Genomic DNA, 24,590 nt, shown 5'->3' on the forward strand with positions numbered 1-24,590 from the left:
TAGAAACTAACACTTTTTTGTTGTTTGTTTAAATGCCAAGGGTTTCTCAGTTTTGGGTCTCCAATATCAGCATCTCTGCTGACAAGTTTGGTGGTCACTGCTTTTTAGGAGCACAAGGATCCATGTCCAAGCTCTGGACAGTGATTTCTGGCAGTTTAGGACCTGCCCTAGAGGTCACTGACACTTTGACCATTTGGCTTCCCCTGCACCTCTGAAAACACATATTTTCCTGGCATCTCCTGCTCTGAACATCCTCCAGCTTCTCTCATGTTTTCTCTGGATTTCACCACACCTTAACACTAAATATAGAGCACTATTTTTGGGTAATTAAGAGATTCTTAATTAATTAGAGTTACGGATTTAAAGAGTCAAAGCTTGACAAATGAGCTCAGGCAAATTTTGCTGCAAGAGTTGGAAAAAATTACTGGTCCCAGCTAGCTGTCCTAGTGCTGTGCTGGAAGTTAATTACTGTTTCTCCAAAATATGTGTGCCTCCATCCCAGCTGCTCCAGCTCAAATCCGGCACTCAGCTCAGCTTTGTGTTCTCAGCTCTTCACAGACCCCACACCCGCAGCTCTTCGTGAATTTTGGGGTTTTTTCCTTTCTCTGTGGAGTTGATGTGATGCAAAGAGGGAAGGACAGGATGAAGACCTGGCAGAAGTCGTTTCTGCTTCCAGACAGGATCCCTCCTGCCAGAGAGCTGAAATCAAATATTTTCCCTTCTCTCTTTAGCAAGGGAGTTAGCAAAATTTTCAACCACTTTCTGTCACTAAAAACCAATTTCAGTTAATTACAAATAATTGTTTTATTGCAGCAATCAGCTGGAGAACATTATCTTTCCAACCTTTGGTTTAAACTGCCACTTCCCCCTTGGTTCTATGCTGATTGACCCAGAAATATAAACTCTATGCTCACCTAAAAGCTCTCTCCTGTTATTTGGTTCCTTGCTGATCTCTGGACTTCGCTGCACTCACAAGTATTTAAGTTTTGTGGCACAAAGCAAGTGTCTGTATTATTCCATGCTGTTAATTTTAAATTAAAATATTCTGTACGAATATTTAGGGAATGTGTCATGGCACAGTAGTAGCCTGTGAGAAAGGCCTTCACAAGAACCAGTTAAAAAGGGCTGTTTAGCTAAAAGAGAGGAAAAAGGGAATATTTGTGGGCAGCCCTTACACAACAATGGTACATGGAAACCAGCTGGAACATCCCTGTGAGACACACAGGAGCATCCAGTGACTGCAGAGTGGCATCTGAAACTGGCAATAAACTTATTTCTATAACCCTGTGAAAGTGAAGATGGAAGAGGGAGAAGGCAGCAAATGATACAGAACAGAATCTAAAAATCTCCTAAAAAATGGCTCCAGGGGAGCCCCTGAGGAATTTTGGCAGAGAGGGTCACCCATGGCTGGTGGGACATGAGGCACAGGAATGGCACCAGAGAAATGTCCTGACAGCCACAACTGCTTGGATAACACCCAGATTTCACAAAAACATGTCTGGCTGTGGGAACAAATTCCCCAGTGCATTTCCTGTGGCTCAGCTCCTTGGGTCACCATCCCAGATGGACCCTGTAGGCTTTGAAAAACTGGCTCCAGGTTCCCCACACAAAACCTGCATTATCAATAAACAAATAATTCAGAGATTTCCTTTAGTGACAGAGAAGTATCTTTGTCCCTAACCTTGTGTTCCCTTAGTGAAGTAACAGTTTGGGAACAAAGTGTGAACAGTACCCCATTTTTTCTAAGAAAATTAAAATGAAACAAAATAAAATAAAATGATGCAGCTGTTATTGCAGAACAAGTTGCCAAAGGCAGCCCAAACCCCTGTCAAGAGGGAGGCTCCAAACCATAATTAGGCCAAAATATCTACAAGGATGTTCATAAACACTCCATGCAGGAAAAGAAAACAGAGAAAAAAGGGCTGCAACAAAGCACAACCAGCTACCACAGCAAGGCAGACCCATTTCAAGCTGCATTTCTGGGTTTACTCATATTGCAAAATTCCGAAGGAACAGGCAGCAGGGCTGCAGCCAAGAGTCAGGGAGAAACAATAAATAACAGTGAAATAAGTGGAGGGCAAATTAAAACTGAATCAAGAATAAAGTGAACTGAAATCAGTTACTAAATTAAGAAAAAAGTCAATTTTTATTTAATATTTTACTAGTTTCACATCATTATTTCTCTCTGAAGCTGCAAACACCAGGAAAAAATTTCTTTTTAAACTGAAAGCAGCAATGCCATGAAGTCACCCAGTTTGATGAGGTGGACTCTTGACTAATGCTCAGGGTTGCAATTAATGCTGTGTGGCAATCAGGGCTCTCTCAGGTGATGGGGTGGCCAAGGCCATGCCCTGGTTGCCACAGGGGGAAGGAGCAGCTCCCTGCCTGCCATGGATCCACCTGGGATCCAACATCCTGATGCCCAACTGCTGCTGCCACCCAAGCCAGAGATGGCTGAAATATTTTCTTTTTTCACAAGGCAATTTTTTACTGAGTAACGTGAATTCGACTATTTTATGGTTATGTATCAAATTTTTGTAGGAGTGTAGGGCTTTAATAATTTTTCCTTTTAAACTCCTGATAGTTTAAAGCCTTTTTCCTTCACATTATGACCAAACCTCTTCTTTTGGTGGGAGATGGGCAAGGGAGAAGATTGGACAGAGTGATGTGAATGGTCCAAATGAAATGAAAAATGGCATTTCTGAAGAGTCTCACATTAGAACTTCTTTTGTCTTTTAGCCAGCTCAGGAATAATGAGTGTAAAACCATGAAATTTTGAGGATCAGGAAGAAGCCTGTGCCTTCTTGAGTGTACATATTCCTTAAGATTCAGAACTTTGGGTGAGACAAGTCAAACTGTCCTTTTCAGGGGATGGAACAGAAGACATTGTTGTTGTTTTATGGTGCTGGCACAGCTTAGAAGGTGGTTGAGCTTCAAAAGAATATCCCAGTTGAAATATAGAATAAAGAAAAGCTCTAAGGTAATGGAAACTCCACATTTGCAATGTCCCACACATATGAATAGAACCCGAGTCAGTACATGAGACAATTGACTGGCTTTGCTTGAATGCATGCAGGAATAAATGGAAACATCCTTATTTCCTATCCCAAGGGGCAATTATTTCACTGCCTGGTTTTGTGCATTAATAAAAAAAAAAAAAAAAGAAAGCAAGATTCCATTGTCTGGTAGATCAAATATCTTCCTATATATGCTGGGTAAGCAGCCCAGCAGCAGAAAGAGGAAAAAAGGAACAGAACTGGAGCATTGCATTCTCTAAACAAGCTCTCACCGTACCCAGCAGATTTCTGTGTATAAATATATAAAATCCATAAAAATACCCTTCAGAAGGGCAGCTTGTTTGTGTTTTTCAGAAGTTCTGTTAGTCATCATGTGTCCTGGCTGTGCCTGTGCCTACAGATGGTCCAAAATGCTCATTTCTGAAATGCTACAATGAGTCTAACAAATGCAAAGGCTGGAATTTCACACCTCTTTAGGAGAGAAGGGGACTGGATTGCAACTCAAACCCAGCTCACCACTGACAGGCATTCATTTCTTTGTCCTTCCCTTTCCTTTCTTCTCCCTGCACACCTCCAGTGGTTTTCCTTTATCCTTTAAAGGGAAAATGAGAACATAAAAATGGTTTATAAGCAAGGGGTTCAGAAATGGTACATTTTGCCTCTTTTACACGTCTCTGGAAGAAACAGTGCCATGATGTGAACTGAATTCTCACTTGACAGCTCAGTGCCACCTTCCTCTAGGGCTGATCAGCTCTTGCAGGGCCAAGGACACACATTAAAGCCCAGTTTTGGGTCCTTTTTCAGAAAGAACTGGAAAAACAAGCTAAATTTTGCTTCAGGAAGGTTTGTTCCACTATTTTGCATCTGAGACAGTAAAAATTCCAGCTCCTGCCTCACTCCTGTGGCACAAAGCGCTTTGAGGACTTCCTGCAAAACGTAAACCTTCCCAAATCAGTAAAATTCGGCCAAAACCAGATGGGAGACCTCTCAAATTCTACACCCTGGGTTTTTATGAATATTTGGAGACAGATTATTGCAATAGAAGCAGATTGAGCAGGAGACAAAGCTGGTGGGATTGGTTTTTATTGAGAAGCAGCCTCGCAGAGTTTGTGTTTGAGCTGCCTAGTTAAGCAGGCAGAAGGCAAGACCATGACATCTTAGGAAGGGAAAAAAAAAAAAAAAAGAAAAGATTCTTGGAGATACATAACGTGTTTAATTGAAACCATTAGTTTTACTGGCAAACAGCTTCATCTTTCTGTTCTGTTAATCCGAACAAAGTGCTGCAATTATGACTCAATACATAATGTCCTCTAGTGCTACTCGCCCCACATTCCCCCAGCAGAGAAAGAAAACAGAGCTGCTCTCAGTTAACAAAACATTCCATGCTTCTAGCCAGAATACTTTTATTATATGGTTATCATATACATCAGAATTATAGTGGGAACATTTACAAATATGTGAAGATAGCTCAGAACCTCCGTTATTCACATACACACTAACTCACACACTCGGGTTTTTTTTTTGCATGTCTACTCAGTTACCAGGTGAATGATGCACAAAATTATTGCTTTGTGAACAAACACCTCAGATTAAATCTAATCTTCAGTGGCAAGAATCGAGATTTAAAAAAAAAAAAAAGTCTTAAATACCCTGTATAACATACCTGTGCATAAACCTAAAGATATGTTTAGCTTACCCATTACCTTTGAAATACTTACCAAAATTAAAATTTGAAACCCATTTATAAAAAAAAGTATTAAAAAGTTCACCATTATTTACAAATCCGATTAAATTACACATAAATAAATATTTACATTCAACACACTGCTTCCCTTAATACACATAAAGCCTCCCTGGAAGTATTTTTTGGCCTTAGTAGGCAAAAAAAAAAAAAAGAAAAAAAAAAAAAAAAAAGTTATGTGCCTATTCTTTCAAGTTTCCCCCCCAAATTTAAAAACAAGACAATATAAATATATGAATAAAGCTGCAATATCCTTAGACACAGAAAGTGATTTTTCTAAAAGTATTTTCATTTTGAACTAGTCCTCGTTAAAAAAATACCAAGATAATATAAACTACAGCCAACATTGCTGCAGTTTAAAAGCCTGAATATTTCTGTAAAAAATTAGCATGTCAAATGCCATCTTAAGTCTAGTAGGATTTTAGTACTCTATGTTAATCTGAAAGTAAAGAAAAAAAATAAAGTAGAAGAGAACAAAAAAAAAAAAAAAAGAAACTGAACAGTTTTAAAAAAACAATCCCACAGAATCATCTTACTATTTTCAGGTGTTTATAAAAAATTTTAATGTACATAAATCTCTATACCACTGCTTAATACTGTTTTATTGTTACTGTTGCATTTCGAGAGAATGAACCCCTGAAATTGTATCAGAGAGCAAAACAGGCTTCCATCTAAAAATCTCTTAAAAACTACACATGAAGCTGGTCACCCACGAGATACTGAGATGTGGAAAAGGAATCTAAATAAATCTCTGTGGATAATTCCATCAACCCCCCCTTTATAGCACCACTGTAACAGCAAAGGATTCAATACACTTGTCCCAAGTACTTATCTTCAGGTAATTGCTTCCACACAACAGGGATACTGCAGCTTTTAGCAAGACTTGTCTCACGGATCCAGCAGGAGTGAAGATCCTGAATGATTTTTTTTTTTCTCCCCTTTTTCCCCTAGTTTCTCCAAAAAAAAAAAAAAAAAAAAAAACCAAAACAAAAGAGAAAAAATAAAACCACCCAAATCTCTATGTTCCCCCTGGCAAGAAGATCAGAGTCTGTGTAGGAGGAAGGGCAAAGTCTGGTTTTCCTTTCACTTCCTGTGCTTGTCCATTTTGTCAATGGTTTTGTTGGTCTCTGCGGGGCTCTGGTCGCCAGCGTTCATGTAGGATTTGTCTGCTATTTTTAACGCTTCATTTAGGTAGTTCTGCACGGATGTCATGGCAGCACAGATGGCAGCGCTCCCAAAGCCATGTGTGATCAGGCTAAAATGAGTCAAACAGCCCTGGATGCCAGGGTCCAAGATGGGGCTGGGCCTCGTGTTTCCAAGGGGGGTTCTGTCCTGAGTGAGGAGGTCTGTGAATTCCTTACAGATCTGCCTGCAACACACAAAGGGCTCACGCTTTACACCACGCAAATAAACTGAAATCAACAAATAAACTGAAATAACAAAGAGATCTGCATCAAATATTTGGCATTTGTGGCGGGAATATGAGAAATTCAATGGCTAAAATGAAAGCAAAAAAAAAAAAAAAACAGCATCACGTTCAAACTGGATTAGATTTCTAGGTTTCTGTTTATTAGCACCACTTCCTGATGAACCTTCTGTTGCATCCCCATCACAAAAACACTCCACAAAATCAACTCTACACCTCTGGTGCCTGCCTGGCTCCGCATCATTTGCTCCAGATTTGGAGTGGGGAATGGGAATTCAGTGCTGGTTTCTCTGAGAACTTTCCCAGCTGCAGCTGAGTGGTGCAGAAAGGCTGGAGCAGCTGAAGAGGAGATTTAATTTAGTTGTGTATATTCCATGTATATGTAGGGAGGCCGAGGCCCTGATCCTGCAAACACTAACACATATGCCTGGCAAAACACGAGTGCTTAATAATGCTCCAGCATATGTTGTTTGCTGCTTGTAAATCTGTCCCCTTGAAGGGATTTCACAGGAGCTGAGCAATCTTAACAGAATCATCACTTTATCACAATTTCTCAATCACAAACATCTTCCAGGGGATTTTTATTAGTGCCAGTAACAATGCCAACAAGGAAAATACTCAGGAGCAAGGAGGAGTGCTCAGGAAAAATTAGAACAATGTTCAAACTATAGGCAAGGGAGACTAGATTTCTAAATTTATACATTTTTAAGAGATCTATTCTTGTAAAAGAAGATCTCTTTTAAAAGAAGGCTGGATGGATTCAACACCAGGAGTGTGTTTTACACTCCTGTTGTGAGCACAAAGCCAGGGCAACTTTCTCAGCAGTTTAAGCAGGTTTTTCTCAGCTCCTCTTGCAGAGTGAGAGTTCTGCCAAAAGCAGGGAATTCCATCGACCCCAAACCAGAAAACACCTCAGAGCAGAGCAAACCATGAACTGAAGCTCTGCTAAACCTGAGCCTGGGAGAGGAACTCAGCAGGGGAAAGGGGAAAGTTGAGCACTGCAAGCACCAGTTTGAGATAAGCTTAACTCAGCCCAGGGTCCCGCTCAGGATGGGTTTATTCACAGGCACAAGGGTCTGCAGAACAGCCAGAACAAAGCTCCCCTCCTTCCCCTTCACCCAGGCCTGCAACAGGGATTTGTTGAAGCACAGGGACTTTCCACACCTACCAAAGGATGCTTCCAGTGAACTATAAAAATCTCCAGCCATAACAGGGAAAAAGGGACTCTCCAGCAGCTCCTGGCTCCCTGAGTCCCACGGGAAGCCGGGAGCTGCTGCTGCCAAGGGCAGCTGTGAGCACACAGGGCTGAGCTTCCCCTGCTCCACTCCTGGTCACATCCCAGGCCACACCTGCTCCACATCCCCGGCCCTGTCACACCTAGGGACACCTTTTCCTTAGGGCTGTCCTGGTGTAGGACTTTTCATGAAGTTTTTACTGCAATTGAACAGAACTGGTCCAAACTGCTTTAGTTACCTACAGGATTGTTACCCTTATTATTGGTTCAGACTGAAATAAAACTGCTGCCAGAGCTGAATTCAAACCAAAACCAAATAAAAAGAATTGCTTCATCTTCCTAATTAAAATTACACGCAAAAATCCACCAAACTATCCCCCAGTCGCAGACAGTCACAGTCAGACAAAAACACGTTCAAAAAGGGGAGAAGAATTAAAATCCAAGCTGAAAACTTACTTTGCAGCAAGCAGCATGTTCTTCCTGTTTGCCATCTCGTTGCGGCCCATGTGTGGTCTGGTTAAATATTCAGCCACTGCTTTGGAAGGAAATTCTGTCTCACACACGTAGCCAAAGTCACGAGCAAGATGCACAGCTTCACCTGGGTGGTGAAAGGGAGGGCTTGTTAAATTGTAAAATATCATTTATTGTAAGGAAATCAGGGACATTAAGGAAAAAACGTTGTGGGTTTTTGAAGTGTATTCCTGTTTTGGAAAGTGACACCGTTCTGTCACTTACTACCATTTTTTAATTGATGGATCAGTGTTTCTTTGTAAGTTTGTATCAAGAAAAAAGAGATTTACAGGGTGACTGCTACAAAAAAGAATTCTCTTGCTTTTACACTAGAAAGAAAAATTCCTGTCTCTATCCAGAACAACTGCACAGCAAAGAAGACAATTCAGTCAAGATCAAATTGTCCACTGATATTTAAAAAATCTGCCAACTAAACCCCACATTATAATAAAAGTTTTCAGTCTAGTATGCTTTTGAAATATTTTTTCATAAGAATTTTCAGACAGAAAACCAAACTGCAAGGTGTATAACCAGGCCACTTTTTTTTCATTAAAACAATTTGATCAGGCTTAAAATAAAAGAGATTGGTGTGATCAGTGCAATATGCCTGTGTACATATGCACACACATCAGCTCTCCAAAACTTCCAAGCAAAGCTTTTAAATGCAAGTTGCTGCATTATAAACAGCAGGAAGGTATTGTTAGATCATTTTTCACTCTTTCCATTTCAGCTGCTGCTTGTATTCCTGTTAAATTGTGCCACTACCAGGAGCTGCTTGAAACAGGAACACCAAATGTAAACCACACACGTACATGAACACACACCCTTCAGGTCAGCTTCACTGGCAGAGGGTCCACAGAGCATGGCCCACATTAAAGGGGCTCCAGTTTCCTAGCAGGAAGTCAGAAGCTATAAATCTCACTTTATAAGCTTGTTTATTAGCAAAGCTTCTGAGGACACCGCTGAGGTAGGGCAGGACTGCACTCGGCTGTCCCAGTGTCCCCAAGTTTCCCAACAAGAAACCAAAGCCACTTTTCCAGGAGTTTGACCCCTTTTGCCTTGCCTTTGAAACCCAAAACAACCCTCAGGAGGCAGAGTGGACAAAGGTGCCTTGGGCACATCCTGGCAGGCAGGAATTCTGCATCCCTGCCAGAAAGAGGAGCAGTGGCTGGGGTTGTGTGAGCAGGGCTCACAAGGCAGAGGAGAGCCCCTCAAAGGCAGCACAGCCCTTCCTTAGCTGCTGCAACATCCCCACCATGCTCACTCCAAAACAAACAAAAAACCCATATTACTTTCAGGGACTTTCTAACCTTTCCATGCTTTGCCTAGAGGATAAAAGCTGTGCACAAGGGGAGAAAGTTTATTTTTAAGACACACTCGGGACTGACCTTCCACCAAAGATGTCAATAGTGTCACGTTTGCAGCTTTCCTTCTGCCAGCAGGAAGATTCAAGCCAATTTTATCCAGTTTTTCCCTTAATGATCTGCCACCATTTTTAGATTTGGCTCTGTAATTAGAGAAAAAAATGGCCTTATTTATCTTCAGGGAGCACTTCTTTTTAAGATGAGAAATTCCAGTTACTGACATTCAATAGGGTTCTACTGGGGTGGGGAGAAGATAAAAAACAGGCTCTTTTCAAGTGACCTACTTTTTGAATGCTCTACTTCAATCCAGCCAGGATGAAACACAGCAGGTCAAAATAAAAATATTTCAAACTGCACCACTGAAACCAAGTTGTAGAATGATCACAAGCCAAATTAAGTATATGCAAAAAAGGATGTGGAAAATGTCCTTGTAGTGATTAATCAGGACCATTAGATTAAATAAAAAAAATCATTCCACAGGGTCTTGGGAATCAGAGACAGCTCCACGTGCTGGTTTCAAGACAAAAACCTCAGCTCTAAACAGGGAATGAGAATTGCTGTCAGAGCTGTTAATAGCACTTCTCCAGAGGCAGCACAAGTGCAAAGAAGTTTTATTTCCAAAGCCTATTAGGATTCAGCGTCGTTGGGCTGCTCAAAACTCAGGAGCTGGCTGAGAGGCTCTGTGGCTGTGCTGATGTGGCTGCTCACACACAGCAAAACAAGGCAAACACAAACAGGGACACGGGGAGGCTGGCAGGGCAGGGAGGGTCCAACCTACCTTCCACACACAGCAAAGCAAGGGAAACAAACACGGGGGGAGGCTGGCAGGGCAGGGAAGGCTCCATCCTGCCTTCCACACACAGCAAAATGAGGAAAATACAGACACAGGCAGCAGGGGAGGACGGCAGGGAAGGGAGGCTCCATCCTACCTTCCACACACAGCAAAATGAGGAAACAAACACGGGGGGAGGCTGGCAGGGAAAGGAGGGCTCCATCCTACCTTCCACACACAGCACAACAAGGAAAATACAAACAGGGGCACATGGGGAGGCTGGCAGGGCAGGGAGGCTCCATCCTACCTTCGCAGGACTCCTCCTAGCAGGGAGGCATTGAGGCACTCCGGGGGCGAGAGCCGCCTCTGCACCTCTGCCACTGTCACTTTGTACTTGGACGTGGAGCTGAGCAGGGACAGCCTCCCCGGGACGGAGCAGAACACCTCGTTGGGGTTGATCACCACCCCAATTAAGCCATCCTTCTGGCAGGGCAGGCTCAGAGCGCTGTTTTTCGTTAGGGAGATGGGACCTGAGGGTGGAGGAGGGAAAGCAGGGATTTTATAAAAGGGGAAAATAAATAGGAAGTGGCAAGTGAGTTTTCTTTCTATAAAAACAAGCCGGGAGAGAGGATTTTGTTTGGTGTTAAATGCTCACATCACTGGCCCCAATCCCCAGCATCCATCTGCAACACAGGGACCCAAAGGGCCCCAAAACTAGCTGGATTTTGCCACTGGATTGCAAGAAGCTGCCGAACACAACCAAGAATGCTTCCCAAGGCACACAAACCCCACTGCTCGGGAGCAGCAGGCTGCAAGGTTGCAAAGCCGTGCTCACAAAAACTCCATACTACAACAGACTCCGAATTAGCGTCCTCCAGCTACTGCCAAAACTCTTCCCAAACCAGGGCAGGGAGAAACCTCCCGGCTCCTGCTGGGCTTCATCTTCCACCTCGCACACGCAGATTTAAGAAACCGCCTTTGGAATTTAATCCCAACAAATTCCTACCAGACAGCAGCACAGCAGAGAGGGACGCAGCCCAGGGGAGAACCGAAAGTAAGGAGCTGCTCCTCGTTAAGAGCTTCAGCCTTTAGGTGAGGAGGGACAACAAAGGCTTTGGAAGGAGCAAACCACAGATCCGGCTTTTCCATCCCCTCGCGAATCCACCCAGTGCTGCTGCTGAAAGGGTTAAAGAGCCGAGGTCGGCCCCACTCCCGGAGGGGGAAGATTTGTCAGTGGTGCATCTGACAGCAAAATTATTCTCCCATGAGCTAAAGGCAGCAATCAGCGCTCTGACACACACTTCTGCTTTTCCTCAGTTAGGTATTTGTTTGAAGTCTTCAGAGGAAACTTCTGATTTTTTTTTAAGCACAAATTTGTTTAAAAACAAAAGCAAGGAAAAAAACCTAAATTACTGTAAATTGAGTCAATACGTCTTCCTCCTTCCTCAAAACCTCAGCTACAAACCAATTTCGATTAAGATAAAGCCAAACAGTCTTCTGCCAGCGAACTCAGTCTTTTCTCAAAAGAGGTTTAAAAATGGGAAAAAAGGGAAAGAAAACTATCTTCGAGTGCTATCAGCAACAAAAATAAAACAAAACAAAAACAAAAAAAACCAAACAAACAAAAGAAAAGCCCCGTGTCACTTTACACACACGTACTTCAGGAAAGATTAAAATCGGTTCAAGGTCCTGGTTCCGATTAAAGCCATAACACCAGAGCACAGGAGGGGGGGACAGTCGTGTCCCCGGACAAACACCCCAGGGCAGTTTGTCCCCGCCGCCACCTTCCCTCGGACCGCATTAGCAAAATCCAGCGACAAAGAGTGAAATAAAAACTCCTCCGCCCTCCCGATCCCAAAGGATCGGTCTTTATAAAAATAATAGGGCGTCACTTCACCGGTGCGTCACGAAACTTTTAACTATTGACAAGGGAAAGTAAAACTGCGGTGCCACCTTACTGACCTTTTCTAATGACTGTCTGGTCATGCATTAGTAAGTGTTGATCCTCCACATTCTGGAAAGAGAAAGGGGGAGAAAGTTTCGCACCTGGAAGAGCCGAGAGGGGAAAAAGCCGGCGGCTTTTGGGAAACCCACCCCCTCCCCGCACACCCGCACCCTGAGGGGCGAAGGGGAGAAAATGAAGAATTCTCAGCATGGACGGGGATGGGATGTGCGGAAGGAGGGGGGTCCGGGCGCTCCTTACCTGCACCTCCTCCATCTGGTGGGCCATGTCGTGCAGGCCCAGGTTATCGGCCAGCGCCGAGGCGTCCAGCCCGTGCCCGTGGGGCAGCAGCAGCTCGGAGCGCCGGAAAGTCTCCCGGCGGCTGCCGGCAGAGCCGCTCTCCAGCGCCGAGAGGTGCGGCACCAGCCCGGGGCGGCCGTGCGGGGCCAGCCCCGCCGGCTCCTGGCTCTGCCGGTTCGGCCAAGCGCTCTGCTGCTGGCTGGGCGGCGGCGGCGGCGGCTGGTGCAGAGGGTTGATGGAGAAGGGGTCCCCGAGGTGCGAGTAGGGGTCGCTGGACTGGGAGTAAGGCAGCGGCTGGTACGGAGGGGGGAAGTAGGGGGGCTGGAAGTCGGAGGCGCCCGAGTGCGAGAGCGGCGGGGCCGGGCTGTACAGGTGCTGGCTGACGGCGGAGAGGTGCGGCAGCCGCGGGTTCCCGTTGCTGCTGCCATCGTGCCGGTCCTGGAAAGCACACAGGGGTGGGGAACAACGGGGTGGCCGTCAGAGGGCTCGGGGGACACGGTGGCCGCGGATGGTGGGAAGGAGAGAGGAGAGCGAGAGCCGCCCCGCTCCTGCCCAGGGAGTTTGGTGTTTGAGGCACTTCGCGGAAGAAATCAGCCCCGCTCCCAGGGAAGAGGTTACAAACCAGTTCTCGCTGCCCTCCTCATCGCAACTACACCAGACCAACCCTTCTCCCGCTTGTGCAAGTCAGCAGAAGAAGCATTAAAATCAGAAAAATTCGAATCAGAGACGCAGTCGCGTTTCCGCCGCGCTGCCTCGGCTGGGGAGGAGGCGGAGGGGCCGGGGGGGCTGCGGAGCCGCTCTGGGAGCGATGGGGACCCCCGGCACTGCCATCCTTCCCACCCCCGAGGGGCGCCCGGGCCGGGGCTGCCGGCTCTGCCCGACGGGGAGGGAGCGCGGTGCTGCCTCCAGCCGTGGCATCGCTGCTGCTGCCCCGATTTCCAATCCCAGCGCACAAAGCTGAAATGTCTACATTGAGCTGATCCAGGGATTTAGCAGCTTCTGGCTTCACGGTCATTAAAATAACAGGGCTAGTTAATAAGAGGTGAATGGGGTCCCAATGGAGCGTGAAGCGGGGACTGCACTAATCTGTAGGAGCCGAGCAGGCGGACCAGCGGAGCCGGGGGGGCACGGGGGACACAGACGAGAGTTCGGAGAGATCAAAACCCGGGAGCACCTCGCGGCGGCTGGGAGCAGCTCCCGGGGAGGAAAAACTTGGGAAGGAAGGGTTCGCCCTGCCCGGCTCAGCAGCTGCTACCTGCCGGCCCCTCCGCATCCCGCCCGCTGCGGTGCGGTGCGCTCCGACCGCCCCGCGGTCCCCCCGCTCCCGCACGGCGCTGCCCCATGCGGGATGCGAGCTCGGTTCTCCCAGTTGGAGCCCATTTAATTCGAGAGCTCAAAAAACTCGGTAAAGAAAAATACAAAAATATAAAAAATACGAAAATAAAAATTCGCACCTCCAAAGGAAAAAAAAAAAAAAAAAGCCAAGCGGGCTCTTGGCTCTTGGGGCAGGGACCGCTGCTCTCCCGGCGGGGAGGCGGCTGGGCTGGCAGCGAGCGGGGCGCGCAGCGCGGCCCGGGGGCGGCGGAGCCCCGCGCTGCCCCGCGCAGCACCCCCGTCCCCCAGCGGCGACCCCTCCCCGCAGCCCCTCACCTCGCAGTCCTCTTCGTATTTGACATTATCTGCTAGTTTCCACAACATGGCGTCCAGCGTCCGGACCAGGTGCGCGGCGCGGCGAACAGAACGGCTCGGCCCCCGCCACGGGCGGTAAATCCACGCCGGCGCTGGGGAAGAGCAGCGGCCCCCCGGACGGAGCTCAGTTGGCAGGCATGAAGGCAGCTGACGGACTAACCCTCCGCTCTTGTGGTCACTCGGGGTTTTTTTCCCTGCCCAGACGCCCTTAATGGCAATAGGATTATCCTAACTCCTCCCCAGGGATGGCTCGGGCGCCGCGGCCGCCAGCCACTCAGGAGGGAGCGCGCAGCCCCAAGCCACTCCTTCCGCGGCCGCGGAGGGCGGGCGGGCAGCGCGGAGCCGGACCCCCCCTCCGCCGCCCCCTCGGGGTGCGGGGGCCGTGGGTGCCGCCCCGCGAGGAAGGGGCCACGCGTGGGTACCCCCCGCCGCAGGTCCCCCCGTGCTGCGCGGGTTTTGGGAGCCGTGCCGCGTGTTCCCCGCTCCTCCACGCGTGGAAAGGTTCTGCGAAACCCCCACAGTGAGCCGCCCCCCCACGCCCGGCAGTTTTTTGGGGCGAAATAAACTCGGGAAAAGTCCTCGTAGCGAAAGCGAGAAAGTCCGAGCGCAGCCGGGGTTTCATTTGCATAATTGTCAAGAGTTTGAATTACTGATTACAACTTGTAAGCTACCAATGTTTAAGGTATAATTTACTTAATGATCCGACAAGATTATTGCAGTGGTGTCGAAGCCCCGGTAGGTAAAGCAGCCCTGATTCAGCGTCCCCGATCCGGGGCTCTGTGAATTGTGCGACTGGTTCTTCGCATCGGTTTCTTTTTATTTTAATTTTTTTAAACTTTTTTTTTTTTTTTTTTTTTAACGAAAATCCCGTCTGTCTAATCTTTTCGCGCAAACTCGGGGCTGGGGAAGCAGGTGGGAGGTGAGACAGGCTTTTTCGGACGCCGTGAGCACACTTTCATCTAAGCTTAGAAAATACTTCCCTGCCAAATTGCTACCTTTCTTCAGGCATTTGATCTATGCAGTTATGTGTGTCAGACAAAATGAACATCGTTTTCAAAAGCAACGACTTCTCCCAGTGTTTCAAGGTGCATCCGGATCGCTGCTCATTTACATGAGAGGAGCAAGTGTTTGTTTATTGTGGCAGAGACAAAAGCTGACCCTGGACAGTGCTGGCTGCGGAGATCTCGGCTATCAGTGCCCGGGGACGAGCCGCCTGAGAGCTGCTATTAAAGGCCCGAGATAGACCCACGTCTCCAGATTTAACCAGCTCGCACTTCACTCACTTTCCCCCCCTCCCCTCCTCTAAAGATCAGGGAAGAAAAATAACAAGAACGCTAATTAAAACTTAAAAAAATCTAAACACTATAACCCCCTCCATCAGACTAAATGAATGATCTAAAAATAAACCCGAGGAGGACGGGGGTGCTGGAAGTAACTGTTGGAGGTGTTATCTGCCTTATCTACCACGCAGGTGCTGATTTGCAGCAGTTGCATTAAGCCCGTCATCATCAGCGACTCCACATTATAATTTTTGGTGGAGTCTCTATTTATTTTTATTTTTTTTAACGACGGTGTTTTTCTTCCAGGGATGTTTCTTTGAAATGCAGTTCGCGACGATTATTAGCGAGTGTGCTTGCGCTGCTCCTGGCGTCATTAAGACTAGGAATCTAAATAATAAAATACAGGGGGAGCTTGAAGTTCATTTGTATTAAAGGGACAAGATGGATTTAGAAAGAAACGAGGAAGGGAACCCTCGAGCCTCCCTGGTTTGGGATCAGCTCTTGTTCCTTCCAAAGGAGAATTGTAAAAACGTTGGTTATTTTTATTATGACCTCAGAAGCCAGATTTTGTTTCTTCTCAGAAATGTCACACTGAGAAACGAACACGATTTTATCATTCTTTGGGATTGTCAGTGCCTTGAACACCTTCGTTTTGGTGGCCAAAATCACGAAGATGAATTCGCGTTATTTATTGTATATCTAGGAATAATATTCATAAATAGAAGCGTGGAAGAGAACGAGTGATGTATAAAAAAATCACCTAAACAAGGCGACAGAAATAAACGCTTGGCTTCCTAAGCAGCAAGCCAAGAGAGCAGAGAGGAGGCTGAACACCACCAAGTTTGAGAGAAACTTTCCCGTACATCCACTTGCTCCTCGCTCTGTGCTCGCAGCCGCTGCCAGGGGCCGGGACCCGCGGGGAGCACAAGGCGAGGGAAGGGAAGGGAAGGGAAGGGAAGGGAAGGGAAGGGAAGGGAAGGCAGGGAGCGAAGGGAAGGCAGGGCAGGGTGGGCACTGCCCGTGCCCTCCACCGGGTGCCCGGCAGGTGATGGATGCGGGCCCTGCCCGGGTGCTGCTGCCGAGGGATGCTGTGGTGCGGCCGGGCACACGGGCGGCTCAGCTGCTCCGGTGTTCTCCGAGGCTCGGCGAGGGGATAACGCTCCTTGAGCCGCTCCCTCCCGGCAGCGTGGCGTTCCGCAGCGCTCCGCGCTCCGCTCAGACCGGGCGGGCCGCGGGTCCCCGCGGAGCTCAAACAAACGCCCCGCTTCCAGCACGCTGCGGGGCAGGGGATGCGCAGGCAGCCAGGGTGTCCCTGCTGCAGGAACACCGAACCTCCCCGGACACGGCGCAGAGCAGGGTCCGATCAGCAGCCGGGCAGGGAGGTGGCTCCTGACAGGTGGCGGCTTTTATTTACTTATTAAAAAATAATAATAAATAAATATTTTAAAATTAGTGCTCTTACTCCGGGGATATCCCCTGATTCCAAGCAGAAGAGGCGCCTTGCTTCGAGGGGGATTAGTTCCCTTTTTGACGAGGCTGCAGTTTCCCGTGGGGAGCACGAAGCACCCCCAGGCGTGAACACGCTTCGGGAGGGGAGCCAGAGCCCACTGCTGCGCCTCTGTCACACGCAGTAGTTTTCCTATTTGGCAGCAATTAAAAGAGAGCGTGGGGATGCTAATTAGTTACATCCTTCTTCCTCTAAAAATTATTTAAACACGCACATATCTGTATTGTTAATGAGGCTGCAGCAACCTGTCCGGATTGTCGCCTCGGCTCCTGCAGAGCTCCACAAAGGCAGCTGCTGCCCCGCGGCCCCGGGAGACTCCGCGGAACTTCCCCAGCGGGGAGGGGCGGAGAGCGGGCTGTCCCCCCCATCCCGTCCCGCCCGAGGGGCAGGACCCCCGCCCGCAGCCGGGGGGCCGAGCCACGGGGCCGGGAGGGCTCCCGGGGGGCTCAGGGGGTCCCGGTGCCGCGGTACGTACGTGCCAGGCGATGCTCCGCAGCACGGCCGTGGGCAGCCGCCCCCGCGGAGGGGCGCGGAGAGGCGCGGAGCATCCCCACGGCATCCCCTCCCGCTGTCCGCCCCCTCCCCAAGCCCGGCCGCCCCCGCCCCGGGAAGGCAGCGAGACACAGCCCAGCCCGGCCGCTCCCCGCTGCCGCACGGATCGCACCGCCGCGGCACGGCCGGCACATTTTAAGTGTTTAGTTGTTTGGTTTTTTTCCCGCTGTTCCGCCGTTTCTCCTCCCTTCACGGCGCCCCGGGGGATGCGGGGGGCGGTGCGTATCTGTGCGCGTTTCCCCGCGGCTGCCGGCACCGGGAGCATCCCTGGAATCCCTGCCTGACGGGAGCCTTTCCTCGCCCTCCTCGTGCTCCCCCCGGCAGGGCAGCGGCCGCTCGGGAGCCGCTGGCTGAGCCGCAGAGCCCCGGGCAGCTCCCCCGAGGCTCCCGCAGCCCGGGGCTGCGCACCTGCCCCGCTGACAGGGGTGCCCAAGGCCAGGCTGGACGGGGCTTGGAGCCACCTGGGCTAGCGGGAGGTGTCCCTGTCCAGGGCAGGGGGTTGGAACTGGATCATCTTTAAGGTGCCTCCCAGCCCAAGCCATTCTGTGATTCCGTGATTCTACACCAGGGTGGGAGGTGCAGTCTGCACCCATCAGGGATGTGAGAGTGCTGGGCCCCCCAAAAGTGAAGGTGATGGGGAGTGGAGAGGGGCTGCACTGACAGGACTGAATCCCTGCCTCAGCTTCCAGTCCTCACCTCTGCAGGAAGCAAGAAGTGCCCACACTTGCTTATTTTCCCCCAGCCTATTAATTTGCTTAATAAACACCATCCCAGCTATGTTTTCTTCCTGCTCCTTCCCTCTGGAGCTGGAGGAGCAGAGTCCCCTGGCCATGGTGTGCCATGAGCCTGCAGCACAGAGGATGTTTGGCAATTCCTGGGCAGAAGTGACAGGCTTTGGCACCAGGCACTTTTGGGCCCTGGGTGAGATGCTCCATGGCATGTGGCAGAGGTTCAGCAGCGAAGTGCAGCTGCCTGGGGCTCCTGCAGAGGAGTTTCTCTGGCTTTTGTGCATGAGAAGTTCTGTCAGGCTGGATGGTTTGAGGCAGGAGATGGATACCTGGGAGAGAGAGAGTTCACAGGAGCCTGCCTGCAGCCACAGCATGGGACAGGGCACAGGAACACCCAGATTCCCAGCCCGTCCCTGTCCTTGAGGCAGGGGATCATCACAAATGTGACAGCAGCTGCATTTACCCTGGGCTGCTCATTCATAAAACAAGGATAATGATCCCAGCAGTGGCCAGAGCTGGATTCAATTCTGGTGGAAGCAGGAGAGGAGTGGGAGCTGTGGTCCCTGATCCCATCTCTGCCCCATGACCCCGAGGTACCTCCTCAGGGCTTTGACATTTTGCCTTCAGTGGAATGATCCTTCCATTCTGGAGAGATGTTCTGATTTTTTAAAATTCCCTCCTTTTTATGTCCATCAGGAGCTGTTAGCCAGTGTTGCTGCAAAGACTGTCATTCCTGGGCTGTGTGTAATCAAATCCAGCTCCCCCTTGCAAGAAACTGGCTCAAAATAAAAGATCAAACCCCCAAACAACCAAAACACCACAATGCTAAAAGTGAAATCAGGAGTCATATATTTACTTAGGTTATTTCCTGTAAGTAAAAAGATAAACAGGCTCTTGGCTCAATAGACACAATTCTTATTGTAAAAAATAAAGGCTGGTGATGATGTTCCATGCAAACAACGGCTGGGGCACAGTGCTGATGGTTGGGGAAGGTTCCTCTGTGGGCAGAGATGGGCACCAGGTACAAAGGGTCTTCTCCACCACTGACTTTGAGGGGTCCTGCAGCCCTCCAAATCCTGCAGTCAGGGTATCAATCAAATGTGTAAAATGTCTTTTTTAAAACACTCATTCTCCATGTACATCCGTAGGTACACACAGCCATGAGAGGAAAATCGTCTGAACACCTTCCAAGGTGATTTTGGGCACAATATAAAGCAGAGATGCAGACAGGCCCTGGGCAGGAGGGAAGGAATTCCCAAAGCAGCAGTCAGTTCCCTTATTTCTAGTTACCTTTCACTCCTCAGGGGTGATGAAATAAGTAAACTGACCTTGATGTCAGGACAATGGGTCATGTGAGTTGAAGCTGAGGATTTTCCCTGTAGGCAATTTAAGTAAATATTCAGTTACTCTCTTACTTCCATGGTCCAGTTTCTTGAAAACTCCTAATCCCTCTAAATAGCCATTTTTTCCTGTAGTTCTCCATCAAACTCAGCTGGTCAAAATCTGAACTGCATCACGCATGGGGGAAAAGCTCTCTCAAGGACTTGATTTTGGTTACTCTAGCCAACACATGCAGGGGCTGTGTGGCTTTTTAAACAGATTTATTTTTTCCATGTAAAATTATCTGTGAAAATTCCTGTAGCACTAGTGCTGCAGAGGCACAGAGGAGATACTCCGAGGTGAAAGAATTCACCCTGGTTTGAAGCCTCTTTCAGGTGATTTCATGCAGGTGGGGTTGCAGAGGGACACAGGTTTGGGATGTCCAGGTGATTTTTCTTCTATTAAAACCCACAAAACAGAGGCAAGATGACTCAGGGTGCTTAGTTCAAATGGGGCAGCATTTCAGGCATCTGCATTTCTGGGTTCCCTGGGAGCCACAGTCCAGACACCACCAGGCAACACAGTACAAGCAGCTTTAAATTTCTTCCTCCTCCTCCTACAAAAATCCAGCACTAGAAAGCACTAAGCCTGTATAAATTCACTCTACCAATGCAAATGTATTGAAAATGAAGCTGGCATTAACTTGCAGCAGTTTTCTGCTGCGTAAGATGTCTTTTGCCCACGCCATTGCAGCCTGACCTGGTCTGTCATCCTGTCCCCAAAACCAATTCACAGAAGCTCCAAAGCTGACCCCAACCCTGTGCTTTGGCTGGCTCAGCAGGAAGGCAGCCCTGCTGCACCCCTGATCCAAATTGGGATTGTTGGGTGAGCTGGATGTCCAGAGAGCTGGGATTAACAACGCTGGGAGCCTTGGACAGCAGCTGAGGGAAGGAAGCCTTGGGGGATGTGAGCTGGAGGGGGGACACGGGGGGCTCTGCTTTGGAATGAGAGGGAATTCGGAGAGCAGGGAAGGCGGTTTTTACAGTGGGAGCCACACTGGTGCAAGATGGATGGTGCCTTTGAGAGGCAGCCCCGATGCTGAGCGAGGAACGAGGTCACCACTTCCTTGTGCCGGGCTGCATTAGAATTGAAAACAATCACAACAGCGAAACAAAACCAGCTCAGCTCAACAGATGCAAATCCAGCGGCAGACAGGGCTGGAAGCAGGTCAGGCTGCGCCCATGCAAATGCCGGGGGAGCCCAGAGCAGGGTGCCCGGGAGGGTCACGGTGCCCAGTGACCCGAGCCCAGCCCGGCTCTGGGGCACGGCTGGCCCGGGGGAGGCTGGCACGGTGCCCCGAGGGCTCCGAGCCCCCCGGGATGGATGCTTTTCCCTGCAGCCCGAGGGGAGCTGTGCCAGCGGAGGATGGAGCGCTGCTCCTGCAGACAGAGCACCCCGCTAAAGCGCTCTCGTGCCAGCGGGGTCAGCCCGCTGCTCTGCCGGAGCATCCTCGCTCCTTTCCCCGCGCCGGGAATCTGCTGCGCCTGGGGGCTGCTCACACAGCACCGGGACACGGCGCCGAGCGTGCGCCAGGGCTGCTCCTGCTCCCGAATCCCCGCGGTGCTCCCTGCTCCCGAATCCCCGCGGTGCTCTCGAATTCCTGCGGTGCTCCTGAATCCCTGCGGTGCTCCCTTCTCCCAAATCTCTGCAGTGCTCCCTGCTTCCAAATCCCCGCGGTGCTCCCAAATCCCTGCTCCCCAGTCCCTGTGGTGCTCCCAAATCCCTGCGGGGCTCCCAAATCCCTGCTCCTCAATCCCCGCGGTGCTCCCAAATCCCTGCGGTGCTCCCTGCTGGGGACAGGGAGTTGAGGTTATTCCCTGCTCCCAAATCACTGTATTGTTCCCTGGTGGGGACAGGGATCCTCTGCTCTGTCCCACACACCAGTAATCCACCCCGGTGGCCAGGGAAACAGGGCCATGTGTGAGGGTCCTCCAGAGCCCCAGCAATGCCCAGGCTCCTTGTCCATGCCCAGGGCACCAGCCTCTGCCCCCCGTGCCCGTGGCTCGTTCCAGCCAAACCTCTCCGAGCCCTCAGCGCCTTCTGGAGCCCAAAGCTGGCCCTGATTAATAACAGAGGGGTGTGGATGGTCACAGGGAGGCTTCCCAGTGCATGGAGGGAGGGATGAGCTCACTCTTCTGCTGCCACAGCTTCTGCCCAGTGCTGGTTTCCTGGGATGATGAGTGGAAGAGCCCCACGCTGTTGACTGTCTGTATAAAACTGCACCAGCTGGGAGGGGAAGAGTTTGGGCACTCTCCTTTTTAAATCCTGAGCTCTCCCTCCCTAAAAACCTCCCTCAGGATCTCAGGAGACTGTGCTGTGCCCATGGTCTGTGCTGAGGATCCTTTTGCACACAAGCAGGGGAGGAGAATTTACATCTCCAGCAGCCCCAGACTGAAAATCTGCCACGCTCTTCTTGTCTTCAGCAGCCCTGCACTACCCACACACGCAGGCAGCACCCTGTCCTCCTGCCCCGGCAGTTTTGGGCTGAGGTATTTCCTTGTTTAGAGGGGGAAGCAGGAAGCAGGCACATCTAAAGCATATCTACAAGCTACAAACCTCCAGCTCACCCTGCCCCTGCCCCAAGCTGCCCAGAGGTGACCCAGGAGCTCTGGGAGCCCTCACCATGCCTGGGACACCAATTCCCTCTGGAGCAGGCACCGAGCAGTGGCTGGAGGCCTCCCAACCCCTGACACATCCAGCCAGCTCTAGGGGACAGCCCTGCTCCCTGCAGACCTGCCCTGAGCACCTTGCCCAACGCGGGGAGGCTGCGACGGCACCGAGGGGATGCTGACCCCGAGCACGGCCTCATCCCATCCCTGGGACATGGAAAACCCCTGGGTGGAGGCTGTGAGCTGAGCAGGAGGCTCTGGGCAGGCTCCCCACGCACAACCTGGCTGGGGACAGCCCCTGGAGGCTGCAGTCTCAGGGCAGTCTCTCCCTGCACCATGCAATTGCTGCTCCTTGTAATTTTCCCCAGCTGGTGCCATTGCAAATGCCATCCTTATCTCCCTAAGTACAGATCCTCTCCCCACTCGTTTACAATGTCACACAGCAATTTGTTACATAAGCTCATTAAGTTTTTTTCATGTATCTATGTTAATAGGCACATAAATATGGAAATCTTAATTTCAGACCTGTCTCTGAAAAGCATTAGCTGGGAAACTGGTCTGAGAAAAAGCAAACACGGCCTAGGACTAGCCTGGGATTTATCCAGGGTTTGGGTACCTGGTGATGAATGGAGCAGGAGCTGTGCTCCACACTGATCTTCACCTGTGACCCTCTAAAAGTTCATTCTCAACAGAGAACCTTCAGTTGCTTTGCCATGTCCTTCCCACCCTCGGCAATGCTGCAGTGACAGGCTGGTTTTATCTCTATTATTTTTCTCTCTTATCACAGGTGGACTATTAGCAGAAATAAAAAAAAAAAAAAAGCAAACAGAGACGTTGGCTGCAGCCCAGGGATCTCCAGTGAACAACTGCAACCTGCAAAGTGCATTTAAAATGGCTCAGCAAAATTCCACCCACATTCATTTTCTGCACCATTTATAGCAGTAAATACTATTTCAGGTGTACTCCTGTTTGGCTCGACACCTTTCATTTGGTGATTTAACCCAGGAGAACATTTCCACACCTCGTGATCCTTCCCTGCAAGGATCCTGACAGGTAAGGAGCTCTCAGGCCCTCCCCAGGAGCAGCTGTGCACTCTGCATTCATTCCACAGGCTCTGGGACAGCCCTGTGCCCCACCAAACACTCAGAGCCTGCAGAAGAAGCTCACTTTAATTAGTGACATGGATTTGGCTGCCCCACAGTAACTCCCTGAGCTGCCAGGAGATGCCAAATCCTGTCTGGAGGCATCCAGGGGCCAGATGAGCAATTCCATGCCCACACTGAAGCAATCTGGTTCAGTGTTATGATGGTTTTTAAAGGGTCAGCTGGCTGGGGTGGTGCTGAGGGTGTGCAGAGTGTGTCACAGCGTGTCCCCATCTCAGCAGGGATGAGCCAGGGATGATCCCTGCTCTCCTGGGCTGCTGGATGGGGCAGCAGTGCCTGGACTCACTGGCACTGCACATGGCCTCAGGCTGCCCTTTTCTGGAGCACCAACTGCTCAGCAGGGCCAAAAAGGGAGTGGGGGACATATCTTCCTTCTTTTTTTGAGCTCTCTCAGCAGCAGGACCCATGGGTCACTCCATGCATTGCCTCTGCTGTGTGCATTTTCTGCTGGATCAGTGAATTAACGTGGCTCCAGAGGACTCCCATGGGGACCAGATGCCCAGCAGGGAGCTGAGCCTCCAAAGCCTCCTTGGCAGTTTCTGCTTTGATTTTCCAGGTCAGCACCCAGGACATTAAAATTCACTTCCCTCTCCCACCACTCTCCCTGCCAGGTAGAGAGAGAGGCCATTCCTAGGCTCTGTATTTGGGAAAATACAAATTTCCTCCTGGGATTGGAGGCACCTCTCCTGGGCCTGGCCACATCCTCAGCTCTGCATTTCCCTGCCCAATTTCCCAGGAAAATGCTGCCAAGTGCTCTGCAGCCCCCACCCCTGCAAAGGGCACCTGGTGTCATTGTCATCGCTTGTGAAATATTGCAAGTTGCTAATTAGGCAGTAATGACCAATGGGAAGGGCATTTCCCGGCTGTTAACTGGAGACTCCTGACCTGGAAGGTCGCTATCAGTCACCCAGGAATTACTAAAGGACGGAGGAGGAGAGAAGGAGAGCAAACAGAGCAAAACCCTCATTTTTTAAAGTGTTCTTCCATTGCCCTGCCCAGCAAGGAGGGAGGGCAGGCACCCCAGGGCTGCTCTGCTTCCTGCCCCTCTCTCCCAGTTACTCCCATTTCCCAATTAATCTCCGTGCTCATGAAGAAACAGGACATTAAATATTCAAGGATTAGCTCATTTTTTAATATCTAGCTAAAAGGTGAAGCTGCAATTAGCAATAATGGGCTGCTGCCGGGCCTGTGTGTACCGATCCCTCCCCACTTCTAAGGGGAAGGTTTCCACCCACTCCTCTGCTTTCAGACCGGGACATTTCTCCCATTTCACAGCGGGGCTGGCTCTGCTCTCCCTGACAGGTGACCGCATTTCAGCGGCTCACGGGTTCATTAAACTGCTGTGGGTTACTCAGGGCTGACCCTGCCAAAGCCCC

The 24,590-nt window shown here is 49.9% G+C and overlaps 1 protein-coding gene across 1 annotated transcript; it reads right to left on the reverse strand.

Moving 5' to 3' along the window:
* Positions 1–5,841: 5,841 nt before the first annotated feature.
* Positions 5,842–14,004, reverse strand: TFAP2C (transcription factor AP-2 gamma). Its single transcript, XM_041478489.1, has 7 exons — positions 13,957–14,004; positions 12,268–12,744; positions 12,027–12,078; positions 10,372–10,594; positions 9,317–9,435; positions 7,875–8,016; positions 5,842–6,127 (listed from the first exon to the last, which is right to left on the reverse strand). The coding sequence occupies exons 1-7, from the start codon at positions 14,002–14,004 to the stop codon at positions 5,842–5,844; spliced, it is 1,347 nt and encodes a 448-aa protein (XP_041334423.1).
* Positions 14,005–24,590: the final 10,586 nt, after the last annotated feature.

Source organism: Pyrgilauda ruficollis, unplaced genomic scaffold (assembly GCF_017590135.1).
Source record: "Pyrgilauda ruficollis isolate IOZ18807 unplaced genomic scaffold, ASM1759013v1 scaffold45, whole genome shotgun sequence".
NCBI classification, from domain to species: Eukaryota; Metazoa; Chordata; class Aves; order Passeriformes; family Passeridae; genus Pyrgilauda; species Pyrgilauda ruficollis.

Bases quoted from the DNA above. Each gene is read 5' to 3' on its own strand.
- TFAP2C (XM_041478489.1), bottom strand. From the start codon at position 14,004: ATGTTGTGGAAACTAGCAGATAATGTCAAATACGAAGAGGACTGCGAG. The intron at 9,436-10,371 runs GTAGGATGGAGC...CTCTAATTACAG, and splicing joins CTAGGAGGAGTCCTGCGAAG to AGCCAAATCTAAAAATGGTG. The intron at 6,128-7,874 runs GTAAGTTTTCAG...TGTGTGTTGCAG, and splicing joins AACATGCTGCTTGCTGCAAA to GCAGATCTGTAAGGAATTCA.